This window comes from Sinohyriopsis cumingii, chromosome 13, assembly GCF_028554795.1.
Source record: "Sinohyriopsis cumingii isolate HCF-2022 chromosome 13, ASM2855479v2, whole genome shotgun sequence".
Lineage (NCBI taxonomy): Eukaryota > Metazoa > Mollusca > Bivalvia > Unionida > Unionidae > Sinohyriopsis > Sinohyriopsis cumingii.
Genome location: NC_142973.1, coordinates 4,585,038 through 4,606,263, shown reverse-complemented (window position 1 = coordinate 4,606,263; position 21,226 = coordinate 4,585,038). Strand labels below are relative to the sequence as shown.

Sequence of the window (21,226 nt, the reverse complement as noted above, 5' to 3'; positions counted from 1 at the left end):
GTAGTTGGAACTCATTGGTATGAAGAGTCTTTTAGGCTGGGGACTACTTCAGCTGCATTAGATGGCCATGACATCTTCAGTGCCTTGTCATGCCCTACACTCTCCACAAAGCATTTGCAGATTCGCCTTTATGGCCATTGGATCACTCAGTTGATCTCTTCTGCCCAGTCAGTCGAAGCTGGCTTTGCATGAAATGATAGGTAAGCTCCTAAGTCACAGAGGGTTTGAGGCCCATCGGCCACCCTCAACCTGGTTTAGCCAGCCAGTCGAATCTGTTGCCTATGGTATGGTCGCTGCACAAGCTACAGCTGCTTGGAGCTACAGGTGAAAGCTGAGACCCTCGTGGGGATCAAAAGTGGATGAGCTACTCCTCAAGGAGCATGACGTGCCCCCCCACCAGAGGTTCTACCCCAATATCTTAACTGACATAAAAAACAATCAGTCTATAAATATACTGTGTAAAACCACAATTAAAAATTATTTTATTTCTCATCAGTACTTTGCTAATATTGTATGTTCCTAATATGCTTACAAAAACTTAGGTAAGATTTGAATGAAGTTATAATATTGTGATTTTTGTACAGAATAATTTAATATACTTTTGTGATGAGGTTGGCAATAAGTTGACAAAAAGTGTATACTTGACATGAATATAAACCTTCCTTGAAATCTAAAAAGTTTGGTGAGTGGAATTATTTTTAGTAAAAAATGTATAGAAATAAATGTTTTCACATAACCACAGTCTTTTTTATAATTTATTACTCCTCAAGCTTATATCAATCAAATTAAAATATTTTTTTATTCTTTATTAACAGGCTACAAACCATGGATCCTGGGCTTGAGAGACCAAAGAGTGCCCTTGCTCGGGGCGTTCAGATTACAGAGTTCAAAGAATCTTGCATCAACCCTGACCCAGTTGTGGTTGAGGAAGCAGAATTATTGATGGAACATTATCTGTCTCCAAGAAAGCTGGTAACTGTTGCCAACTTTTTTGTCTTACTTGAATACAATGACTTTGTTGCTGTTGTTCATTTTATTGTAATTGTTCACATTTTTTATACATTTGACAATGTTACCAATTTTATTTCCATAGAATGTTGCAGTTATCCATTATCAACAGTTATTGTTACCAGACATTGTGATGGTTAAATTTGGAGTAAGGAAGAACCATGTTAATTTATGGGTCCAGAGTTAAAAGGTCAAGGTCACATTGCCTAGACAAAGAAAAATGGTTTCCACACAATAACTTGAGTTTTCCACCATATAAAATAGGAATTTTCCACCAACACTTGATGCCCGAAACAGTCACGTACTTGAGTCGTAACAAAACTAACTGATTGTAAGTAAAACTTATCAAGTTCTAACCAGATTATTTAGACGGTGATATATGGATCATTTAGTTTTTAGCTTGCAATAAACATATATGCTGAGTCAGTCCAAATCCCAGTGGATTAGATTTGTCTAGTAGACTTATATTTTCAAAGTCAGCTTGATATTCATATCTTTCCTTACTTGGAAGGTATGAAAACCAGTCTAGCATCACAAGAGGCCAATATGGTGGTGGCAAAGCATAGCTGCTTACTGAATGGTCTAGTAAACTTTAAACTTGGTTAGATCGAGTGATATATGCATGAAATCAACATGAAAATTGCTTATTTTCTCAGAAATTGAGAGTATTAAAATCATTATGTCTTAAATCTGCTGAAAGACAAAAACTATGTCACTGATGAAATGTGACCTGGTACTCACGATTTGTGTTGCTAGTCGCATGAGTACACAAATCTAACAACCCACATTTTCAAATGTTGTAGAGAAAAAAATAACAAAATAAAAAAATATTAAATGAAAGTTGTACACTGGTTGTATTAAAAAAAAAATGAAAGAACACAAAATTCTCATATTTATATATCCCGAGAACAACTTCTGCAGTTTTGTTGTATCACATGACAACTATGTTGACATGTGCTCTCTGCTTGATAAATCAGACTAGCCAGATTGCTGGTTTTTCCAAAAAGTAATTGTCTTTCATTTGATATAATTGAATTTCTGTACACCAACATTATAAAGGAGTTTGTTGTTGATATCTTGTGACTATTGGATTTCCGATGTTGGCATTTGAGATTTGTGAAGTAATGTGACTGGTAATGCAAACAGCGAGTGCTGGGTCAGATCTCATCTATGTCCTAGTCGCATCTTGTCTGTCAGCTGATTACTGACATAGCGATTTTAATACTTGCCATTTCTGAGAAAACAAATCATTTTCCTATCAATTTCATGCAGATGTGAGTCGATATAACATAAATTTCAGTTTTCTAGGCCTGCTAGTAAGTGACTACATATGTTGCTACTGCATGGTGGCAGCAAATTCCAAATTTTCAATATGCGGTTGCAATGACCCCACACCCCAACCTAATTGTCCAAATATGAAAAATGGGGTGGGAATATTTGGAGGAAACTCTGATTAGAAAACGGACTGCTATTCATTTTAAGCTAAATTTGTAGTCCAAATTGTTGAATCTCAGAGCTGAAATGAGAAATTGTTGTCCCTTGTATTATATTTTAAAAAATGACATATGAGCCCCTGTATCAATACAGGTTTGGGGACTGCTTTAATGAATTACAAGAAGACAAGTTGATTTTACAGAAAATTCAGTCCTTGTTTATACAACAGTATATAATTTTGAAGGTCTTTTGTCAAAATTTAAATCACCCCTTATGAAATGTTTTTTAAATGATGGATTTTTAACCAGATTGTCTTAAAGAGATTAGGTTGTTTGAAAAATCTTGTTTGGGATTTTATTGGCACAGATAAATTCAGGGTTAAACTCTTTGTTACAAGACAAGATTATAATTATTTGTGTTTATTGTTTTTTTATACTGTAATAGGAAATGTATATATTGTTATAGAATTCTTTAGAATTAGAGGTTTGAAAGGAAACAAAGCATAATTTATGTTCATTATGTTGTTCCCACTTAACAACATAATGCATCAAAATAAAGTTAGAATTTTTTTTCTCTGTACACTGAAATGACTTTACATGCCAATTTATAGGAATACAGTCAAGCTTGTTTCATGTGACACATTTTGTGGTTTTGTACATGATCATCTTTTCTGACTTCAATGTTTTTATAGAGTTTTGAAAGAGAAGCTTCATTAGATTTAGAAAATGCATGTTTTATAATTTAAAATGTTCTTTAATTCAGTAATGGTCATATGTGAACCTTGAAAAAAGTAATTTCATCCTGGAAAACCCTGGAAATGACCTGAAAATTTATCTTTAGAAAAGCATGGGAACCATGTCCAAGGCTCGTTACATGGTTTGTTTCACTCTCACATTCATCATATCTGACAACTTTGTGGTAGTGAACCACCTCCTTCAATAGAAGGGACCTGACCTTTGTGCTGTGTTCTGGGACATCCTAAATAGGTTCACACAGATTTGCACACAAAGGGATTATTCTGGTGATATGGGGTTTATTCAAGAACTGAAAATTTTGGGTGCTATGAATTGCCCTCTTCATTTGCTCATTTGAAAAAAGATGGAATTTTCTAAATATGGGAGGGATTTAATGAAGAAATATACATATGGCTTGAAAATATACTGTGTTATTTTTAGTGCTCATGGTTGATTTTTTAAAGTGCAGTTTTATAGAAATTAGACAATTCCCACAAATGCACATCCTTGAATAAATGCTGGTGTTAGATCTCTTTGTGACACAGTGGATCCACAAGTTACCCACCTTCATATCTGTAGTTTCTTACCCAGAAAACTGGGCAATGAATGCTCTTAGCAATTTGGACAGGTTTGGGTGCTCTGCCTTCCCTCCACCTGTTTTGATCCTGAGAATAATTCCAAAGATGTGGAATCGGACCTGCAAAGTGGTTTTGATCACCTGTCTCAGATGGAACAAATTTTGGGTTAACAGTCAATTCAGTCTTGTAATGGATGTTCCCATGAAAATCCCAGTGATACCCAAACTGCTCAAGCAATGCAGGTTGCAGGTTTTCTACCTCTGTTCATACATGCTGCTCTGTCATGCCATGCTCTTGGCAATAAAGCCTTGTGTATCTGCTCTTCAGTCATGGCTAGCACTCAGTAAACTAGGAACTCTCTGCTTTTGATGCATATTTGGAAAATTGGTACATTTTTAAGGGATGGTGCAAAGAGAGCATCATCATTCCCTTGCAAGCTTTCATTCCTCAGCTAACTAACTTCTTTCTCAGATTTTCCATGAAATAAAGTTTAGTTCTGTTACAACCAAAGGTTACTTCTGTATGATTTCAGACACATTCATAACTTCACTTGAAATGGGGTATTGATCACAAAATGGACCTTTCAGATTTGGTGCCTATGTTTAATTTTATAAATTGACCATGGTCACTCACCTCATTCCACAGATAGAACCTCTCCTGGGTTCTGACATGGGTCAACTCCAATAACTTTGGATCTTTATCTGGAACATTTCTAAGGCTACCATAAAAGCCATGCATTTCAATAGCCCTAGCTTAAGTCTGCAAGGTGAGTGAATTGCTTGAACTGTTGGTGGACCCGAACTATCTCCAGTTCTGTATAGATGGTGTGGTGGTCCAGATGATGCATCCATGGATCATAGTTAAGAAATGGTTGCCATTTATGGGTAATCCAGTAGTGATCATTCACTCTGCTCAGAATTGATCATTCAAGAGAAGCAGGCCCATGCACTCAGGTGCTACTTAAAACACACGAAAACTTTTTGAGGGGCCTGGTGGTGACATGTTCTCACATTAAAGGCAGTAGGACAAGACAGCTCTTTGGCACCTCCAGGCCTTGGTGTGCAGGCTTAAACACAGCTCTTGGGCACCTCCAGACCATGGTGTGCAGACTTAAAGACAGCTCTTGGGCAACTCCAGGCCATGGTGTGCAGACTTAAAGACAGCTCTTGGGCACCTCCATACCATGGTGTGCAGACTTAAAGACAGCTCTTGGGCAACTCCAGGCCATGGTGTGCATGCTTAAAGACAGCTCTTGGGCACCTCCAGGCCTTGGTATGCAGACTTAAAGACAGCTCTTGGGCACCTCCAGGCCTTGGTGTGCAGACTTATATAAGTGATCCATTCAGCATACTCTGACATTTCATAGAAGCAGCTATTACTTTTCTTGAGTTTCAAGTCATCTCGAGGCCCCGAGTGGCCAAGTGGTCTAAAGTGCTCACCATTATGGATCACTGCGTTCTCATCTCTGTCTACATTGGTTCGAGTCTTCTTGTGGGTTGGTGGTTCTTTCCAGGGTTTGCCCAGGTTCTTCCTCCACCATTAATACTGGCTGCCACATACAGCCTATCGTGTGCTGAAAAATGGTGTTGAACCCCACAACAACAACATCAAGTCATCTCTGCACACCTTACTTTTAAAAAGCAATGTGTCAATCAGAGACATCACTACATCATTGAAGATATCAACTGCCATGTGCTGTTGACATTCTCAGGCATCTGCTTTTGTGATCTAGTGTCACAGAGAACTGAATCTGGTGGGACAGATACCTGCTGCCTTGTACATCACCAGACCCTATTAATAACAGTACAACTTATTGTTGGCATTGAGTAAATTCTTTGGTAAGGAAATGGCATTATCAAGCTCACTTTGACTGAAAGAAAGAAAAAATAGTTTTTGCATAATAACTTTTGTTCTAGGTCATGTTCCTTGAGTATAGTCTAAACTTTAGTTGAGGAAAAGGCCTTTTGATTAGGACATCAAATGATCAAAGGTCAGGGTCTTTAAAAGAAAAATTGTTTAATTAAGTGCTGATTGATTCCACTATGATACTAACAGAGTATTTGGCCTTGATTTAAATATGAATAATTCCATTTTTTATGAATTAATTGCGTTTTCTATGTTTTGATTGGATGTAAACTGTCATGTGATACTGATCTGGAATTTTTTTACACATCAATAAATTTTGCGGACTACTTTTGTTTTCCTGTTTCCAGATCATTTGATGTGAAGTTTTATCTTTATCAACGCCCTACACCCTCATAATAACAACAAGATCCCACACAACCAATCCTGTGATTACTGATAAAAAATGACAAGCCACAGATTAAAATAGACCATTAGAAGTTAAAACAATGTAATTCCACAGACCTTCATGCAATCCAGCACTCACCCCTTTTGCTGAAGAAGGCATATGGCTGGCTTTAGAAGCGAATCTTCGGAAAATATTGCATTTCAGATCGACAACATGTTACAGTAGCGATTATTAAAGGTCAGGGTCATATGTCAAGGGATATCACTAAAAATGGACACGATTTTGCTTTTGAAAGATCGAAATGCTTAGAACATACCAACGACGTTGCTATAACAACACATGTCATACGCAAGCGTAATTTTCAAAAAAAAGGGAATATTCCTGGTTTAACCGCAACAACCATTTTTTATATATTAAAGTAATGGTCATAGCAATATATCAATGGCATGACCCGCTACGACATGCCACCCCATATCACTGTATAAAGAATCAATGAATCTTGGCTAGCGAAGATACTGCTATGTATTCTGTCGCAGTTAAGAGGCTAATAAAAAAAACTTCAATGTACCTAAAAGTGAATGTTTAGTTGATTAAATCTGCTGATCAGATGTTAGAAAGGAAGTAAATTGGATTTATAAGGATTAAATGATCATGGTTGGGTATTTATCGATGTGTAAATTTTACCTAATCACTCATAAAGTTAACATAAAGTCCTTCAGACTTTATTTACTTTGTGAGTGATTAGGTAAAATTTACACATCGATAAATACCCAACCATGATCATTTAATCCTATAATAATTAAGTGCTGATTCCACAATGATACTAACAGAGTATTTAGCCTTGATTTAAATATGAATAATTAAGTGCTGAATCCAATAGGATACTATCAGAGTATTTGGCCTTGATTTAAATATGAATGCTTAAGTGCTAATTCCACTATGATACTAACAAAGTATTTGGCCTTGATTTAAATATGAATAATTAAGTGCTGAATCCAATAGGATACTATCAGAGTATTTGGCGTTGATTTAAATATAAATACTTAAGTGCTAATTCCACTATGATACTAACAGAGTATTTGGCCTTGATTTAAATATGCAGCTAATGTCCTTAACACTGTTTTTGATTATTAATATAATAATGTATAAAAAATATTTCTGTGGTAAATAACAAAAAGATTTTTGTTTTGCAGAATTGGATATAAACCCTTATACGTTTCTTCAAACCTACCATTTTGATGTAATTTTCTTTCTTACAATTCTAGAGAATGTTAACAGGAGTTGACAATCTAGACGATGTAAAAAGCTTGGACCTCAGAGTGGATACATCAGAAACAAGTCTTGGGAATTTTGGTGCATTGTTACCTAATCTTGTTCAGCTCAAGGTGTCTAATAGTGCCATTCCAAGAATAAGGTATGTATAGGACAAATTTGGATTTCGCTCATAAAAGAGGGTTCTTCTTAAATTATTACAGCATTTTTCATCAATATTTTATTTCTGTCTTGATGTTGTTGGTTTTAGCAATCTGACAAGACGTTTGTAAAAATAACTTGATTTTTAGACAAAATATATAACTGTTAGCATCAGTGTGTACTGTATTGATCATTGACTTTTATAGAGAGGTTTCTTTTTAATTAGGTGAAGTCCATATATTTATTAATGCACAGGTTCACCTTAAATTAGGACACATTCTGTATTTATCATTGTCTGTATAGAAAGTATTTTTTAATTAGGTGAACTCCTGTATTTGTTAATGCACAGGTTCCCCTTAAATTATCAGTTCAGACACTCCTGCCGCATCCAGTACCAGTAGTATGCACTATAAGCTATTATTATTTTCTATTTCACTATTATCCAGGTACCTCAGTGAAATTGGTAAAACTTATGCTTAGGTTTGAATGAACAAAATAACTTTTACACCATTAAGTAAAGTTTTGTCACCAATAATATTAATCTGTACAATATCCCATTCCAAAATGTTAACTTGTAGTAAAAATATATGGAAGAAATTTGTGTAACTCAAAGGTATCACAAAAGTTATATTCTTTCCCATCATATTCATCTACATCTTAGCTAATTATTATATAATTTTGTTTTGACAAAGTGTTAATTTGGGGGGGGGGACTTCAGTTCAATATCCTTAGTTAGAAATGTTGTTTATGACCAGAGTAATAAAAATTTATTGTGGGTATTTAAATTTGTGATTCATAGTTACCATGAAATACATGAAAATGAATACCCCCAATTGAACCTGAATCTACAGTAATCATAAGACGTATCTTAGTCAAAGAATGTGGGTTCTACTTGGCAAAATATGCAACACTTACAGATTTGCTGTCCATTTGTCCACTCCACAGATTTCATTACAGATAGGGAACATGAAAGTAAAGTAAATAAAAAGTTCTGATAAATACTTTGTTGTCCCTTGAGTACAGGTGCTTTTATAGACAGGTCCCTTTGCAGACATGTCTAGGAAGACAATTTTATTGTAATGTTTTCCATTTGCAGAGATTTGGGATCATCCTTGCGAGGTTTACGTATATTGTGGATGTCTCGTTGTGGTTTGTCAGAGCTAGATGGAATATCTTCCATGTCAAGTCTGAAAGAACTGTACCTGTCATACAATGAAATTACCGATATAAGTCCTTTGTGTTTATTAGACCAGTTACAAATACTGGATCTGGAAGGGTGAGTGATTTGCATATTTATGTCCCTTCAAGAAAGTAATTATTCATAATCATGATAGGTCAGTGTACATGCATACGTATCAATATCTGGATTATTTGTAAAATTTGTTTTTTAAATAAATTTATAGAAAAATCTTTTTATAAACATTTTTTAAATGGTATGTTAGTAATTTCTTATGATAATTAGAATCCTTAGTTTATTGATTTAAGAGTTAATTATGTGGATTCATAATAACCATTCTCATTGTAATGAAACAACTTCAATGAAAAGTTACCATTCTCATTGTAATGAAACAACTGCAGTGAAAAGTAACCATTCTCATTGTAATGAAACAACTGCAGTGAAAAGTTACCATTCTCATTGTAATGAAACAACTGGAGTGAAAAGTTACCATTCTCATTGTAATGAAACAACTGCAGTGAAAAGTTACCATTCTCCTTGTAATGAAACAACTGCAATGAAAAGTAACCATATTTGATTTGTTTTATGTCACCTTCATTTTATTTTTAAAAAAACATATTTTATCTTCTACACCCAGCAAAAGATGGAGCATATGTTCTTTTAATGTCCATGTTCAGTCATTGGTATATTTGTGGGTCTGTTACAATTTTCATTTCACTGCTCTGGTTCGAACCTTGGCCACGTCATACCAAAGACTTTTAAAAATGGTACTAACAGCTGCCTCACTTGGCGCTCAGCATTAAGAGGTTAGTGTTAGGGCTGGTCGGCCTGGTGTCGGGATAATGTGTCTGGGTCGGACATCATGCTACATGTCTGCGGCAGGATGCCACAGTGCTAGACATGACTATGAACTGTCACAATGCAGACATCGTAGTGATATGACTGGAATTACTTTAAAGCTATGTTAAAAATCCAAATCACACACACAATTTTCATTTCAACATGACAAGTTTGGTTTTGGATGACCTGCATGTGCGGTAAGGATGAAGCCTAATGATTTTGGGGGTCATGAGGTCAAGGTAACTTGAAAGATGATTAGGGTTTCGCATACCAGTGTCAATTCTCAGCCATGTACCATCACCAGAGTTTGTGTTTGGCTTGCGCTTTGGGTAAGAAAAAGCCTGCTGGTTTTGGGGTCAAAAGTCAAAGGTCAGGTTGAGTGACTGAAATAGGAAAATTGATTTTCACGTAATGCCTTTAGTTTTAGACCATGAACCATGACCAGTGTTGGTGGCAGACTTAAACATAAGGTAAAATATAGGTCTATTGATTTTAATGTCCAAAGGTCAGAATCTTGTAACTGAGAGAAAAATGGTCGTTCACAGAAACTTTTTGTGTTAGAATAAGTTCCTTGTCCAGACTTTGTAGCTGGCATGCGCTAAGGGCAAGAAAAAATTCGGATAGATTTTGGGATTTAAAAGTCAGCGGTCAAAGATATGTTAAGTCTGATTGGAAAATAAAAGTTCCTGCATGTGACTTTGAGTTCAGGACTACATTACCTTGACTTGTAGAGTAAATCCAGGCCTGTCTACACAGAGAATTATTAAATTCAGGACAGGTGTATAATGTACTGTTCATGGTATTCTTGTTTTTTTTTTTCTTTTCAGGAATAATCTGGATGATATTTCCCAAGTTCAACATCTAGGCCTTTGTCCAAGTCTGAATAAGCTGACATTAGATGGAAATCCTCTGTGTGTATCTCCATCTCCTGATGCCGATCCTTCAGTAAGATCATGGCATGCATTGATGATTAATCTTTGAAACTTTATAAATAGATCAGCCTTCATAGATTTTTAAATTGCCTCAGAAATGTGAAGTTTTGTTAAAAATGAGTGCAACTTTTTACAAAGATTTGACCAACGAGAAAAAGTAAGCTGGTGTCAAGTAAGCTATTTAAACATTATATTTCAGTCAAATTGTGACGTTTTCTTTAGTTGCATTTGGTGGAGGGTTTGTTTGACATTTTCAAGTTGAAATAAAACAGCTTCATACATGAAAAATAATATATAATGTATAAAGATTCATCAATAACTTTTCACCAAATTCATGTTAATTACAGCAAGTTTATTCTGTACCCCAGAAAAAATTAAACTTATCCATGAATTACAGATAGGTCAGAAAAGCTGCAACTTGCTTGCTGATTGTTAGGGTTTGTAGTTATACACAAACATCCATGTGCATCTGTGACAAATATGACAATAAGAAATCAAATAGATTCCTGGAGTAGGGTTTCCCTCACCACTACCTCTTCCTGGTTTCTTCACCTGATCATAATACCTTAGGAATACTTCTGCTACCTCACAAATTTTGCCCTCCCAGTCTTAAACATTTAGCTAATAAGGAAAAAACTCTTGCTAACATAGGTGGCAGTTAGATTGAATGATCTCCCCTTTAAACAGGATTTGGTTCCAAATGACATGAATAATGCATACAGTTACTACTTCTGCTTGTGCCAAGTTGCATGCTCTTTCTGAAGAGAGGTCTTACAAATCAAGTTACAAGTATTCTGGATGTTATTGATTCAACATTGAGGGGTGTTCTCTTCTGCGGAAAGTATACTCCATCTCTAATTTTGCAACTTGTTCTTTTCTATCCATAACATAGTTTCTGCTTTTTGTCCATCATAATTCTGTCATGCTCACACACGAAGACATCCCTTGTAGGTACATTCTCAGGTCACTAGTGCATACTCTTAGTTTGGGCATCTTTATTTATGAGCAGGTGTTTAATGAGAAAGTTCAGTACTTGCTGTACAATTTCTGCTACTGTGAGATACATGCAGGTCAGTTTTCTGTATGTTGTTTTAGTCAGTATTCACTGGTCAGGTATTAATAGCATCACTTTGGGGAATTTACCTGCATCGGCATTCTATTTAACTTTTGATTCAGGTATGCTATATATAATTATTTATAGGATCCTCTTAGTACTGTCAACCTGTATTGACTGCCACATGTGTCCATCTTACAGGTAATTGTCACATCTGAATATATAATGTCATCTCCATTTGAAAGCCCTGCTGTTTATTTTCTGTTATGGTCAGATATGTACATGTCAGTTTTCTATAACTAATTTTAGTCAAAGTATTCATGGCTCAGTTATTAATAGCAGTGCTTTGACAAATTGATCTCCATGGGCAATCTGTTTATCCTTTCCTGTAGGTAAGCTGTATAGTTATAGCATTCTCTGATACAGCTAACTTGTTTCAGTTACCACATGGGCCTTGCTTACACATAAAATTGTTGCATAATGTGTAGCTCTGTACTTGTATAATCTGAGTTCATACCTGTATATATTATCTGTTCTATTCTCATATATTGAGACCATGGGCAAAACCATATATAAATTGTATAAACATTGGAAACGGAAAAAAGAATGTGTAGCCAGGACTGATTGTCAATCAATAAATACATGTCAGATATGCATATTGTGGACTGAGGGTCAGTGGGCCAAAGTACTGATGACAGAAAATGATTTGCATGCTAATCAAAAGGATCAGATGACTTTCTTCAAACACAACAGACAAGGAAACAACCCTGCCAATCCTACCTACAATTGCAGCTGCCCACTTTTCTCCACAATGAAAGTGGACAAGAGGCAGAGAGAAGGTGATCATTTTGCCCACATTACTCTCCATACCAGCCTACCAGTAGCAAGAAATTACATCATTGTTACACTCTCCATGTCAAATATCCCACTGGGGGCAAGGCTGCTATTCTTCACTGCTGAATCTGAAAGTATTTGCCATGACTAGTGAGGAGAAGGCTCCTATCTTTTGTGGCTGAATGGGGAAGGTTTATCATGATGTCTTGGGAACCAACAGTAGTTCCTGGAGACTTGGTATCAGTTTCAGCACATGTACTAAGCTTTAGGCCACAGCTACAATGCAGCACTTATCAGTTAATCTTCAGCCTAAGCACATTCAGCTAATGCTGCTATGCTCTTGCATTTGCGATGGAATGCAACAATGGCTTCTAATGCTGTCCATTGTGAAGACTGCACAATCAGTTTGGATTTGACTTCGAGATGCCTTATCTGGTTAGGTTTGTTGCCGGACGATATGACAGCTATTTCGGCATGGAGTGTTGAGTGGTCTTCAACAGATGTTGTAAACCATAACCTCGTAGCTGAGACATCTGTCTGCCCTCCTGGCTTCAACCTTCTGTGTCATCTGTGGACCACACTGAACTACTTTCGGACAGGACAGGGTCATTGTGCAGTCAACATTGTCCAAGGGGGCCAGGCAACTGACTCTTTCTGTTGCTGTGGAGCTCTACAGACCATGTCACACATTGAGAACAACTGTCCACTGACAAAGTTCCCCCATGGACTGCAGGCTCTGCACCTTGCTGATGTTGATGCTATTAAATGGCTGAACATGCACTGCACACAGTAATATAATATAATAGTGTGGATTTTGTATGAGACATGATTTTACACCCCACTCAGATGGCTTTTAGAAGTTCTTTGATTTGCCTGCAACAAGCTACAAACAACAGACTAGTTATATTTTGGAGCAAGATATGATTTTATGTGTTATTCTACTTTCATTCTCAATCTTTTGTAAACAAGAATACCGTAGACCTCATATCTTTTTAAGATTCAGTTGACTAGGTATAGACTTCTGTGCCCAAGTAAGACGAATGTGTTCCCTAGCCGAGTTTTGCTCATTACAGCAGAAGATGTCTTCGTCCTTGGCTGCTTTTTGGACTCTTATAGCAATGGTTGCATGGTCCATGTGGAGACCAAATGACCAACTCTCTCAGTTGGTAATCATTCAAGATTGCATCATGAAGGCACTTTGGACTTGCATCGACGATACCTCTGCAAATACATCCCACAGCAATCATGATCTAGAGATGTGAACACATAGGACTGGGACAAGCAAGTCTCCTACCTTTTCAGACTGACATCAAAGCATGGTTCTCTCAGGATGATTATTTATATGTCCACATCATTGAACTAGATCCCATTTTTTTTGTTGGAAGGCTATCATTGGTGGCTGGTGAACCCAACATGGGAATAGAGTTCTCATTTTGGCCAATAACTTCACTTTGGTGACTGATTTCCAACAGCAAAATGGAACAGTACCCAGATTTTTGTATTATTTTTTGTGGTTTCCTAAAGTGGCATTGACATTCCAGGTTTTGGTTTGACATCTCCTAGGCTGGCTAATGTATTGGCAGACTCATTTTTCAGCAAGCTAGACCTTGTACAAATAGAATAGCCTTATCATCCCTTAATTTCATGATACATGCGGAATGGGATCGACTTATGATGGCCATTAGTGACAAGTTGGGATGCGAACAATTCTGGGCCCAAAGTCCAGGCTAATTGCTGCTTCCTATACATTGGAATGGCCAAATGTGTACACATCTAAACACCTTGGATTCTGAAAATGGTACAGGAACCAAAAGTATATGAATGTCTATTCATCCTGATTACTCTTCTTAAATAGGGAATACAGGCCAAACAGGGTCAATATAGAAAGGCAATGAAATATAATCTCACTGGTTCACACCAGAGTACTTTATTCCAATGGAGACATCCATGCCACAATTAGCTAACTTTCTAGGCTCTTTGATGAGAATTCGCAACCATTCCACGATCACATTGTGCTATCATAGAAGAGAGGATATTGCATTACCCAAAAACCTGTCTGATCTTCTGTTCATTTGGATTTCACATGGCCAAAGGTATTGGACTCTTGCCCAAGAGGACTTCTCATGAGGATGAGGAAAAAGACACTAATTGAACTACTCTCAAGAGCTTATCAGTTCACCTTACAGTTCCAACATGATGGATCAGTATTGCTCATGAAGCCCCCCATTTGCAAGGGCATCATTGACTTGCCTTTCTTATTACACCTGCTTCCTCATTTGCATTAGCTATAGCAGGCAGGATCAGTGACTATATGCTTAACCATGTACCTGAATTACATGTAGTTCCAACAAGATGGGACAGTTTCACTCATGACAGTACCCTCTTTTATTGCCAAAGGGTTAGGGTTAGGGTTAGGTTTTCATAATGAAATCTCTGCCTTAACTCTGGAAACTTAATCTCTAGACCACCTACAAGATCCAGTATATCTCTTGAAATGGTATCTTAGAAAGACCGAGCTGTTTCATTGAGGGAGATCACTCTTATTTTTACTTCTCAAATAGGAACAGGAAGATATATAATCATAGACCTTTCATCCTGGATTAAGTGGGTTATTTGCTTTGCATATTGAGAAATAACCCCTGTGTAAATGAATTTGTTACGCATACTGGTTCACAAGGTTAAACAGTTGCCCCAAGCATAGCATTTGACCAGAACTGTTCTCTGACATTATCCAGGCCATGGGTTGGAGATCAGAGTCAACATTCTCCAGTTTTTATCTAAGAGATCTATCATCCCAGTGGGCTCAACTCAATCTGGTAGGACCTATAGACAAGATCACCTTTCCAGGTCATCTTTCATCCCAAAGGGCTCAACTCAATCTGGTAGGACCTATAGACAAGATCACCTTTCCAGGTCATCTTTCATCCCAAAGGGCTCAACTCGGTTAGGTAGGACCTATAGACATGGTGCAACAAGTCACCTTTCCAGGTCATTTGACAGTTTCATAAGATACAGCTTCCATTGGATATGCAGGAGGGAAACTTTTCCCTATTCAAAGCCACTCCCCAACAGATGGAGTCTTTTCCAGTCGGGTTATCTAGAAGCTTTCTCACATACCTTAGTGGACTGCATCTCCAGGGTAAGAGGATGGATCTCCTCCACTTAACTATTCTCCTAAGGTATTATGATTGGGTAACATATTTAACACATTAACCCCTGGAGGTTTTTGTCATTAATTGATCCAAAAACACCAATTCCCCAGTGATCTTTCAATAACATATTGCCTAGTTGTGTTAGAAACATCGTTTTTCATTGGCTATTTGACTCGCGCATGAGCAGAAGGGTAAAATTTTTTTTTTTTTGGTGCTAAACGGAGCCATTATTTTTGTATCGAGACCACTCTTTATTCCAAATGCCCATCTTGTCCTACTTTTTGCAAAGGCTCATCTGTCTGTTTGCAGTTCATACTGGTTTGCCTTAAATCTGAGACCAAAAAGTCTAAAATCCAGACACAAAATCGGATTCCGACCACTGGCAGATTTTGGGTAGAAAAAAGTCGGCTCCAAAACATGAGGTTTTTTAATCTGTATTTTGTAGTGCAACTAGATGTTCCAGATTATTTGCTATCATTGTAGAGCTACATCTGTCTACCTTTCTAAAATACCACCCACTTTAGTGTATCCTGCATGACCATGACGCTACAGAGCTCGGCAGTAGGCTACTACCTCCTGCACCGTTAAGTTATTCTAGGGGTTAATGTGTTAATGAAGAAATCAGTGTTTCCTTGTGAAAAATGTTTCTTTGAGGATTCTTATCCAATCATAATACACATACACCCTCCCAGCTTCCCTGCAGTTACATCCATATCAAGAATGTGTCTTATGCTTCAGTAGTAACTGCGATATTCTTGGGATTTGGTGCCAATTCCTGTACAAGGAAAAATCACTCTGCCCAACCACCACCAAAGTGGGATGATATCTTTTAGTTTTTTAGCTCAAAATTTTTAACCTTAGAGTGCTGGGTTTGCCAGATAGTAGTAGTTTTCTTTTAGTATTCTTGAAGAAACATTTTACTAGGAAAAAATTGTTTCTGCAGGAACAATACAATTTTAAAACCTTTATTAAGGTGATCCTGTGGCTTAGTGGAAAAAATCATTTCAATCCCATAATATAACACAGTTGCATCATGGCTGTCAGTTTTGTTTCCTTAGATGTTCCTTAGATTATATTTCATTGCCTTTCTATTCCCTGACACTACTGAAAACATCAGTTGGCTGACAAACAGATAACATTACATGTAAGTATCGATACAACATATCTCGATCTAGGCCATTTTGTTATGTTGTTGATGAATTTGAAAGATGTTCAGCTGCATATTGACTTGCAATTCCTTGTAAATGCTTTCAAGTCTGTGCTGGATATGTTTTAATATTCATTTCAGTTGTTCTTTCATGTGACATCAAAGTTCACACATTCAGTGCTATTTCAGAACTTAAAGGTGAAATATATGAGAAATTTTCCTTAAGCATAGGGTAGCTTAATGCTGATTGTTTTATATTGGCAGGTGGTAAAAATTATTACTGTATATTTGATTGGTGGTTTTTGTTTATTTCCTGCAACCCACACCCCAAAACTCATATGCAAATATATTGAAACTTTGTATCATTTGGTTGTTTGGTACATAATTTGTTTGATACCATGTATAAGAGGGTTCTCTTGTAATTTTTATAACTTTTTATATAGTTCAGCAACCTTTTCACTATCCTGGTAACATTTTTGTTGATGCTTTTAAAATATGAATGTTACAAGTAAAAAATTTCACATTTTTGGGGCAAAAAGGGCAGAAATATGCACGTATTCTTTATTTCTGTTTTAGATTGAGTATGCTTATAGAGATGCTGTGAAACAAGCTATACCCAATCTCAAATATTTAGATGATGAACTTTTGATAGAGGGAGTAGGGACCTTCTCTAAACACAATGTGTTTGATGAGGATTGGGCATATCTGCAAGAACTACAAAATGATGTGACCTTGATGAAGTCAACAGACAGTTTAAACTCAGATGGTGAGCTATAAGAAGGAATTTGGGATATTATAAATATTAATGTATCTACTAGTGTATTTTTCAGAAATTTTGTTTACATTATTTTGCATCTTTATTACAGCAAACATGCAGAGAATTCACATTTATTTATGGGATACCAGTTTTTGTGGTTGCTATAAACTACAAATGTAGAGACCCAGGAAGTAATTGTCCATTTTTTAAGGAAAGGGGCACACACACACACACACACACACACAGACACACACACACACACATTCTTGTATTTGGTGGATATCGAAGACTTTTGTAAGGAACTGCGTACCAAGGACATTTGTTCTGGCGATGTTAGAGTGAAAGGAAATACTGTTTGAGGCAGTAAATTAATAGCAAATGGTGATGTATCAAGGAAAGAACTGTATTATCAGTTCTAAGGAATATGATATTTAGCAATGCAAGTGAGGATGCACACGTTTACACAAATATTCTGTATAATCGATGCAAACTAAGGATGCACACTATTTGACAAAATCATGGAGACCGTGGACATTGGTACATTATGACCAACAAGGACATGTTTGCATATCTAGTCCAGTCTTAACAATCAATATGACCACTCAGGTGGCCTAGTGGTTAGTTAGAGTATCTGCCTCAGATGCGGGAGGTTGCATGTTCAAACGAAGGCCGAGTCATAACACAGACATAAAAATAGTACTAACAGCTGCCTCGCTAGGCACTCAGCATTAAGAGGTTAGTGTTATGACTAGTCAGCCTGGTGTCAGAATAATATGACTGCATGGGACATCATGCTACATGTCTGTGGCATAATGCCCCAATGCTCGACATCACTATAACCTGCCACGCTGCAGACATCGTAGCGATATGACTGAAAGATTGTTAAAGCTATGTTAAAATCAGATCTAAATCACATACTAGTATTAAGTAACTGTAACCTTCTTAAGGGTTTCAGCTACAACTGTTTTTTTAGGGCAATTACTTTATTATTTGAATATATATCTTATTGTTATTGACTGACTGATGAATTTATTGACTGACTGATTGTCCTGCAATTAGACCTTAGTACGACATAACACGCTTCGGACTAATCCACCAATTGGGAGAGCATATTGTAATAAATTTGGAGTATGCGCATTTGGTTATAGCACCCTGTTTTAAGGAATTCTTAGATTTGTATGATTACTTGTTTGATTATTGGAACTCGGTGCAATGGAAATATTCTTTAGCCTGAAATAATGAGCCAATTAGTAGGAGCAAACATCATGGAGTGAAGTGTTAGTCAGTTTTCATGATACCATGGTTGACTTTTAGTGAATTCAGGTCAAAACCGCATGAGTTTCCCAGGAGTAATATAGTTCCTATTAAAACTTAATGGTGTACATTGGTGGTGTGACTACAGTGGCAATATTTACAGTAGGAGACCGGTAAATTACACAAAGGAATAAACAAGAAGAGACTCGGCAGATACCGTTTATGTCTCTATGGTGGCAAATGTGATGCAGTTGTACTGGTGAAATGTGTCTTGAAACCATGAATTGACTGGCCTTAGGTGGTGCAGTAAAAATAGTTCCCTGTGTTAGAGGATAGTTGTATAGTGTCTACAGTGTGAACTGCTGCCGGTATGGAAAGATGATGAAGAGAAACCATGCAGATGTGCGGTTGATAGATATTTGGCAAGTTTTGAGATCTATGGTCTTGCATTGATTAGCGAAAAATTTATGTACAGGAAACTCGCGTTATCGGCAGTGACTATTTGCTTTTTGACAAAATAGAATATCTTCATTGCATAATACATGTATGAATCTTCCTTCTCTCTCTCTCTCTCTCTCCCTCTCTCAGGCATGTGCAGATGTAATGTTGAAAATAAGAATGAATGTTTGTGTTACCCATTTTGTGTATTTCACAGAGATTTTGTTTTTTGCAAGTCACTTTTTTTGAATAAATTGATGATGCATACAACATTATTTCTGTTGTAATCTGTATAGTGTTTTATCGCAACCTCAACACAAAGAATAATGATAGACTAAAACATCGATAAAAACAACAACAACTTATCTATGTTAACTGAATTGAAACCTCCTAAATAACTTTAAAGTGCAGTAATTGCAGAAGTGAAGAACAGAGTTCTATGAGAGTACGTGTATGTATAGAGTTAGTGGATGGGGATAAGTTTCTAATACCTTTTTACAAATGGTTTATCCTGTTTTATTGTTTTGGAGCCATGAATGAACAAGAATATACTTTAATGGTACAACACTCTCTTGGTTCACCTTCCAAATCACTTAGTTTATACATTTGCTAATTCAAGGTACCTTGTAAAGGTGTTTTGTTTCGCTGATTGGAAGTTTTAAATAAAAAAAAATTCTGCATCGTGTTCTGTATAAAACATACTGAAAAAAGACTAAATGAGTAAGAATATTACAGTCTAATGCAGCTCTAAATAAATGTTATATTAAGTTATAAATACAAGTTGGTCCAGTAGAACATCCTGAGTGTTTTGGCTATTGTTTAAAACCTCTTTAAATTTGGGAAAGCAATATAGATTGATGCCTTGTTTTTACATGTTGTGTGTTGTTTTAATAAGACTTCATTTACAACAAAATTATCAATACAAATATAACTCATGATATGTTCAGCTAAGTCATCAAATCACCAACTGAAGCAAGTATATACGTTTAAAAGAATATTGAATCCATTCAGCAGTTTATGATTGCTTGCACGTTTAGTCAAAGGTCTTAAGAGCGTGATAATGAAAAATATATTGCTGTAATTAAATGTTTCATTTTGGGACTGATCATCTTGATGATAAATGTTTGACCTTTGTATAATATATTTATCTTTCTATATATTTACTGAAGTTCTGTGCATGTAACTTCCAAATTCGGTTAGTGATAATTCGATCTCACCTTAACAAGATTTTTCACTTGATTCACATCTGTTCTCTCCTGTTTGAATACTAAGTAGGCAAATGATGAAATTGGGGTGGATATAGCTCATTTAATAATCATAAAATAAATTTTGCATATCAAGGATGTCTTTTCAATATCTTTACATGCATAAAATCTTGCTGCAAACAGGATGTTGTAACTTTACAGGTGGGGCGGATAATTAGCAACTTCAGTACAACTCTACAATGAATTTATGCATATTTCCAATAACATTTTGACATACTTCTTTCATACATGTTGTAGATTTATTTGCCTGTATTGGACATGTATGGTATGAATGTATCATGAGTTTCCCAACACTATTGTCTCACATGCATGAAATATTAATAAGAAATACTAAGGACCATTACAGGCACCAGGTTATCTTCTTAGAGTTTAGCTAAGTAGCTGGTGTCTGATTTTTGGATCTAAAAGGAGATAATAATTTTTGAAACGTGTCATTTGAAAGCAGAGATCTCTCTACAAGTTTTCCACCAGGCAATCGAGGACATGGTTTCTGGCATGTGTATCGCCAGCTTTGGAAGAAAGATGCACTATGAAATCGCTAACAAGTACCAAGTGTGTAAACGGGGACCTTCCTACAAATCATGATTTTACGTTATTCTAGGCTAAAATAGTTGGGAGAAGCAAGATTATACCATTTTTCCAACCAAGGTTGTCCTCGGTTGGAGGTGTATCCTCGGTATGTTGGTGTGTAATCTCATGAATGCCTTCAGTTTACACCAAATAAAAACTCATGCATACACACACACTCCTACACACACACACACACCCACACACATACACACACAAAATGTAATTATTTGCAAACCATGATAGCCACAAAAATAAATGATTTGACTATTTCCATATCATCTGACATACTGAGGGTCAGAAGAATGTTAGAATGTTAATGCTGAAGGATGCAATGGTCCTGTAGTCTAAGTACAATTTTCCCCTTCTTATGATATTGTCCCTTTTACAT

The 21,226-nt window shown here is 36.4% G+C and overlaps 1 protein-coding gene across 2 annotated transcripts in view; it reads left to right on the top strand.

The window, feature by feature from the left end:
* Nucleotides 1–21,226, top strand: part of LOC149784871 (uncharacterized) — a 73,310-nt gene that overhangs the window by 13,999 nt on the left and 38,085 nt on the right. For both annotated transcript variants that reach the window (XM_089978446.1, XM_089978447.1), the window contains 5 exons: nt 816–972; nt 7,271–7,419; nt 8,515–8,694; nt 10,263–10,380; nt 17,131–17,320. In XM_089978446.1, the coding sequence (XP_089834572.1) occupies nt 816–972; nt 7,271–7,419; nt 8,515–8,694; nt 10,263–10,380; nt 17,131–17,320 (794 nt within the window). The remainder of the gene's footprint in view (nt 1–815; nt 973–7,270; nt 7,420–8,514; nt 8,695–10,262; nt 10,381–17,130; nt 17,321–21,226) is intronic.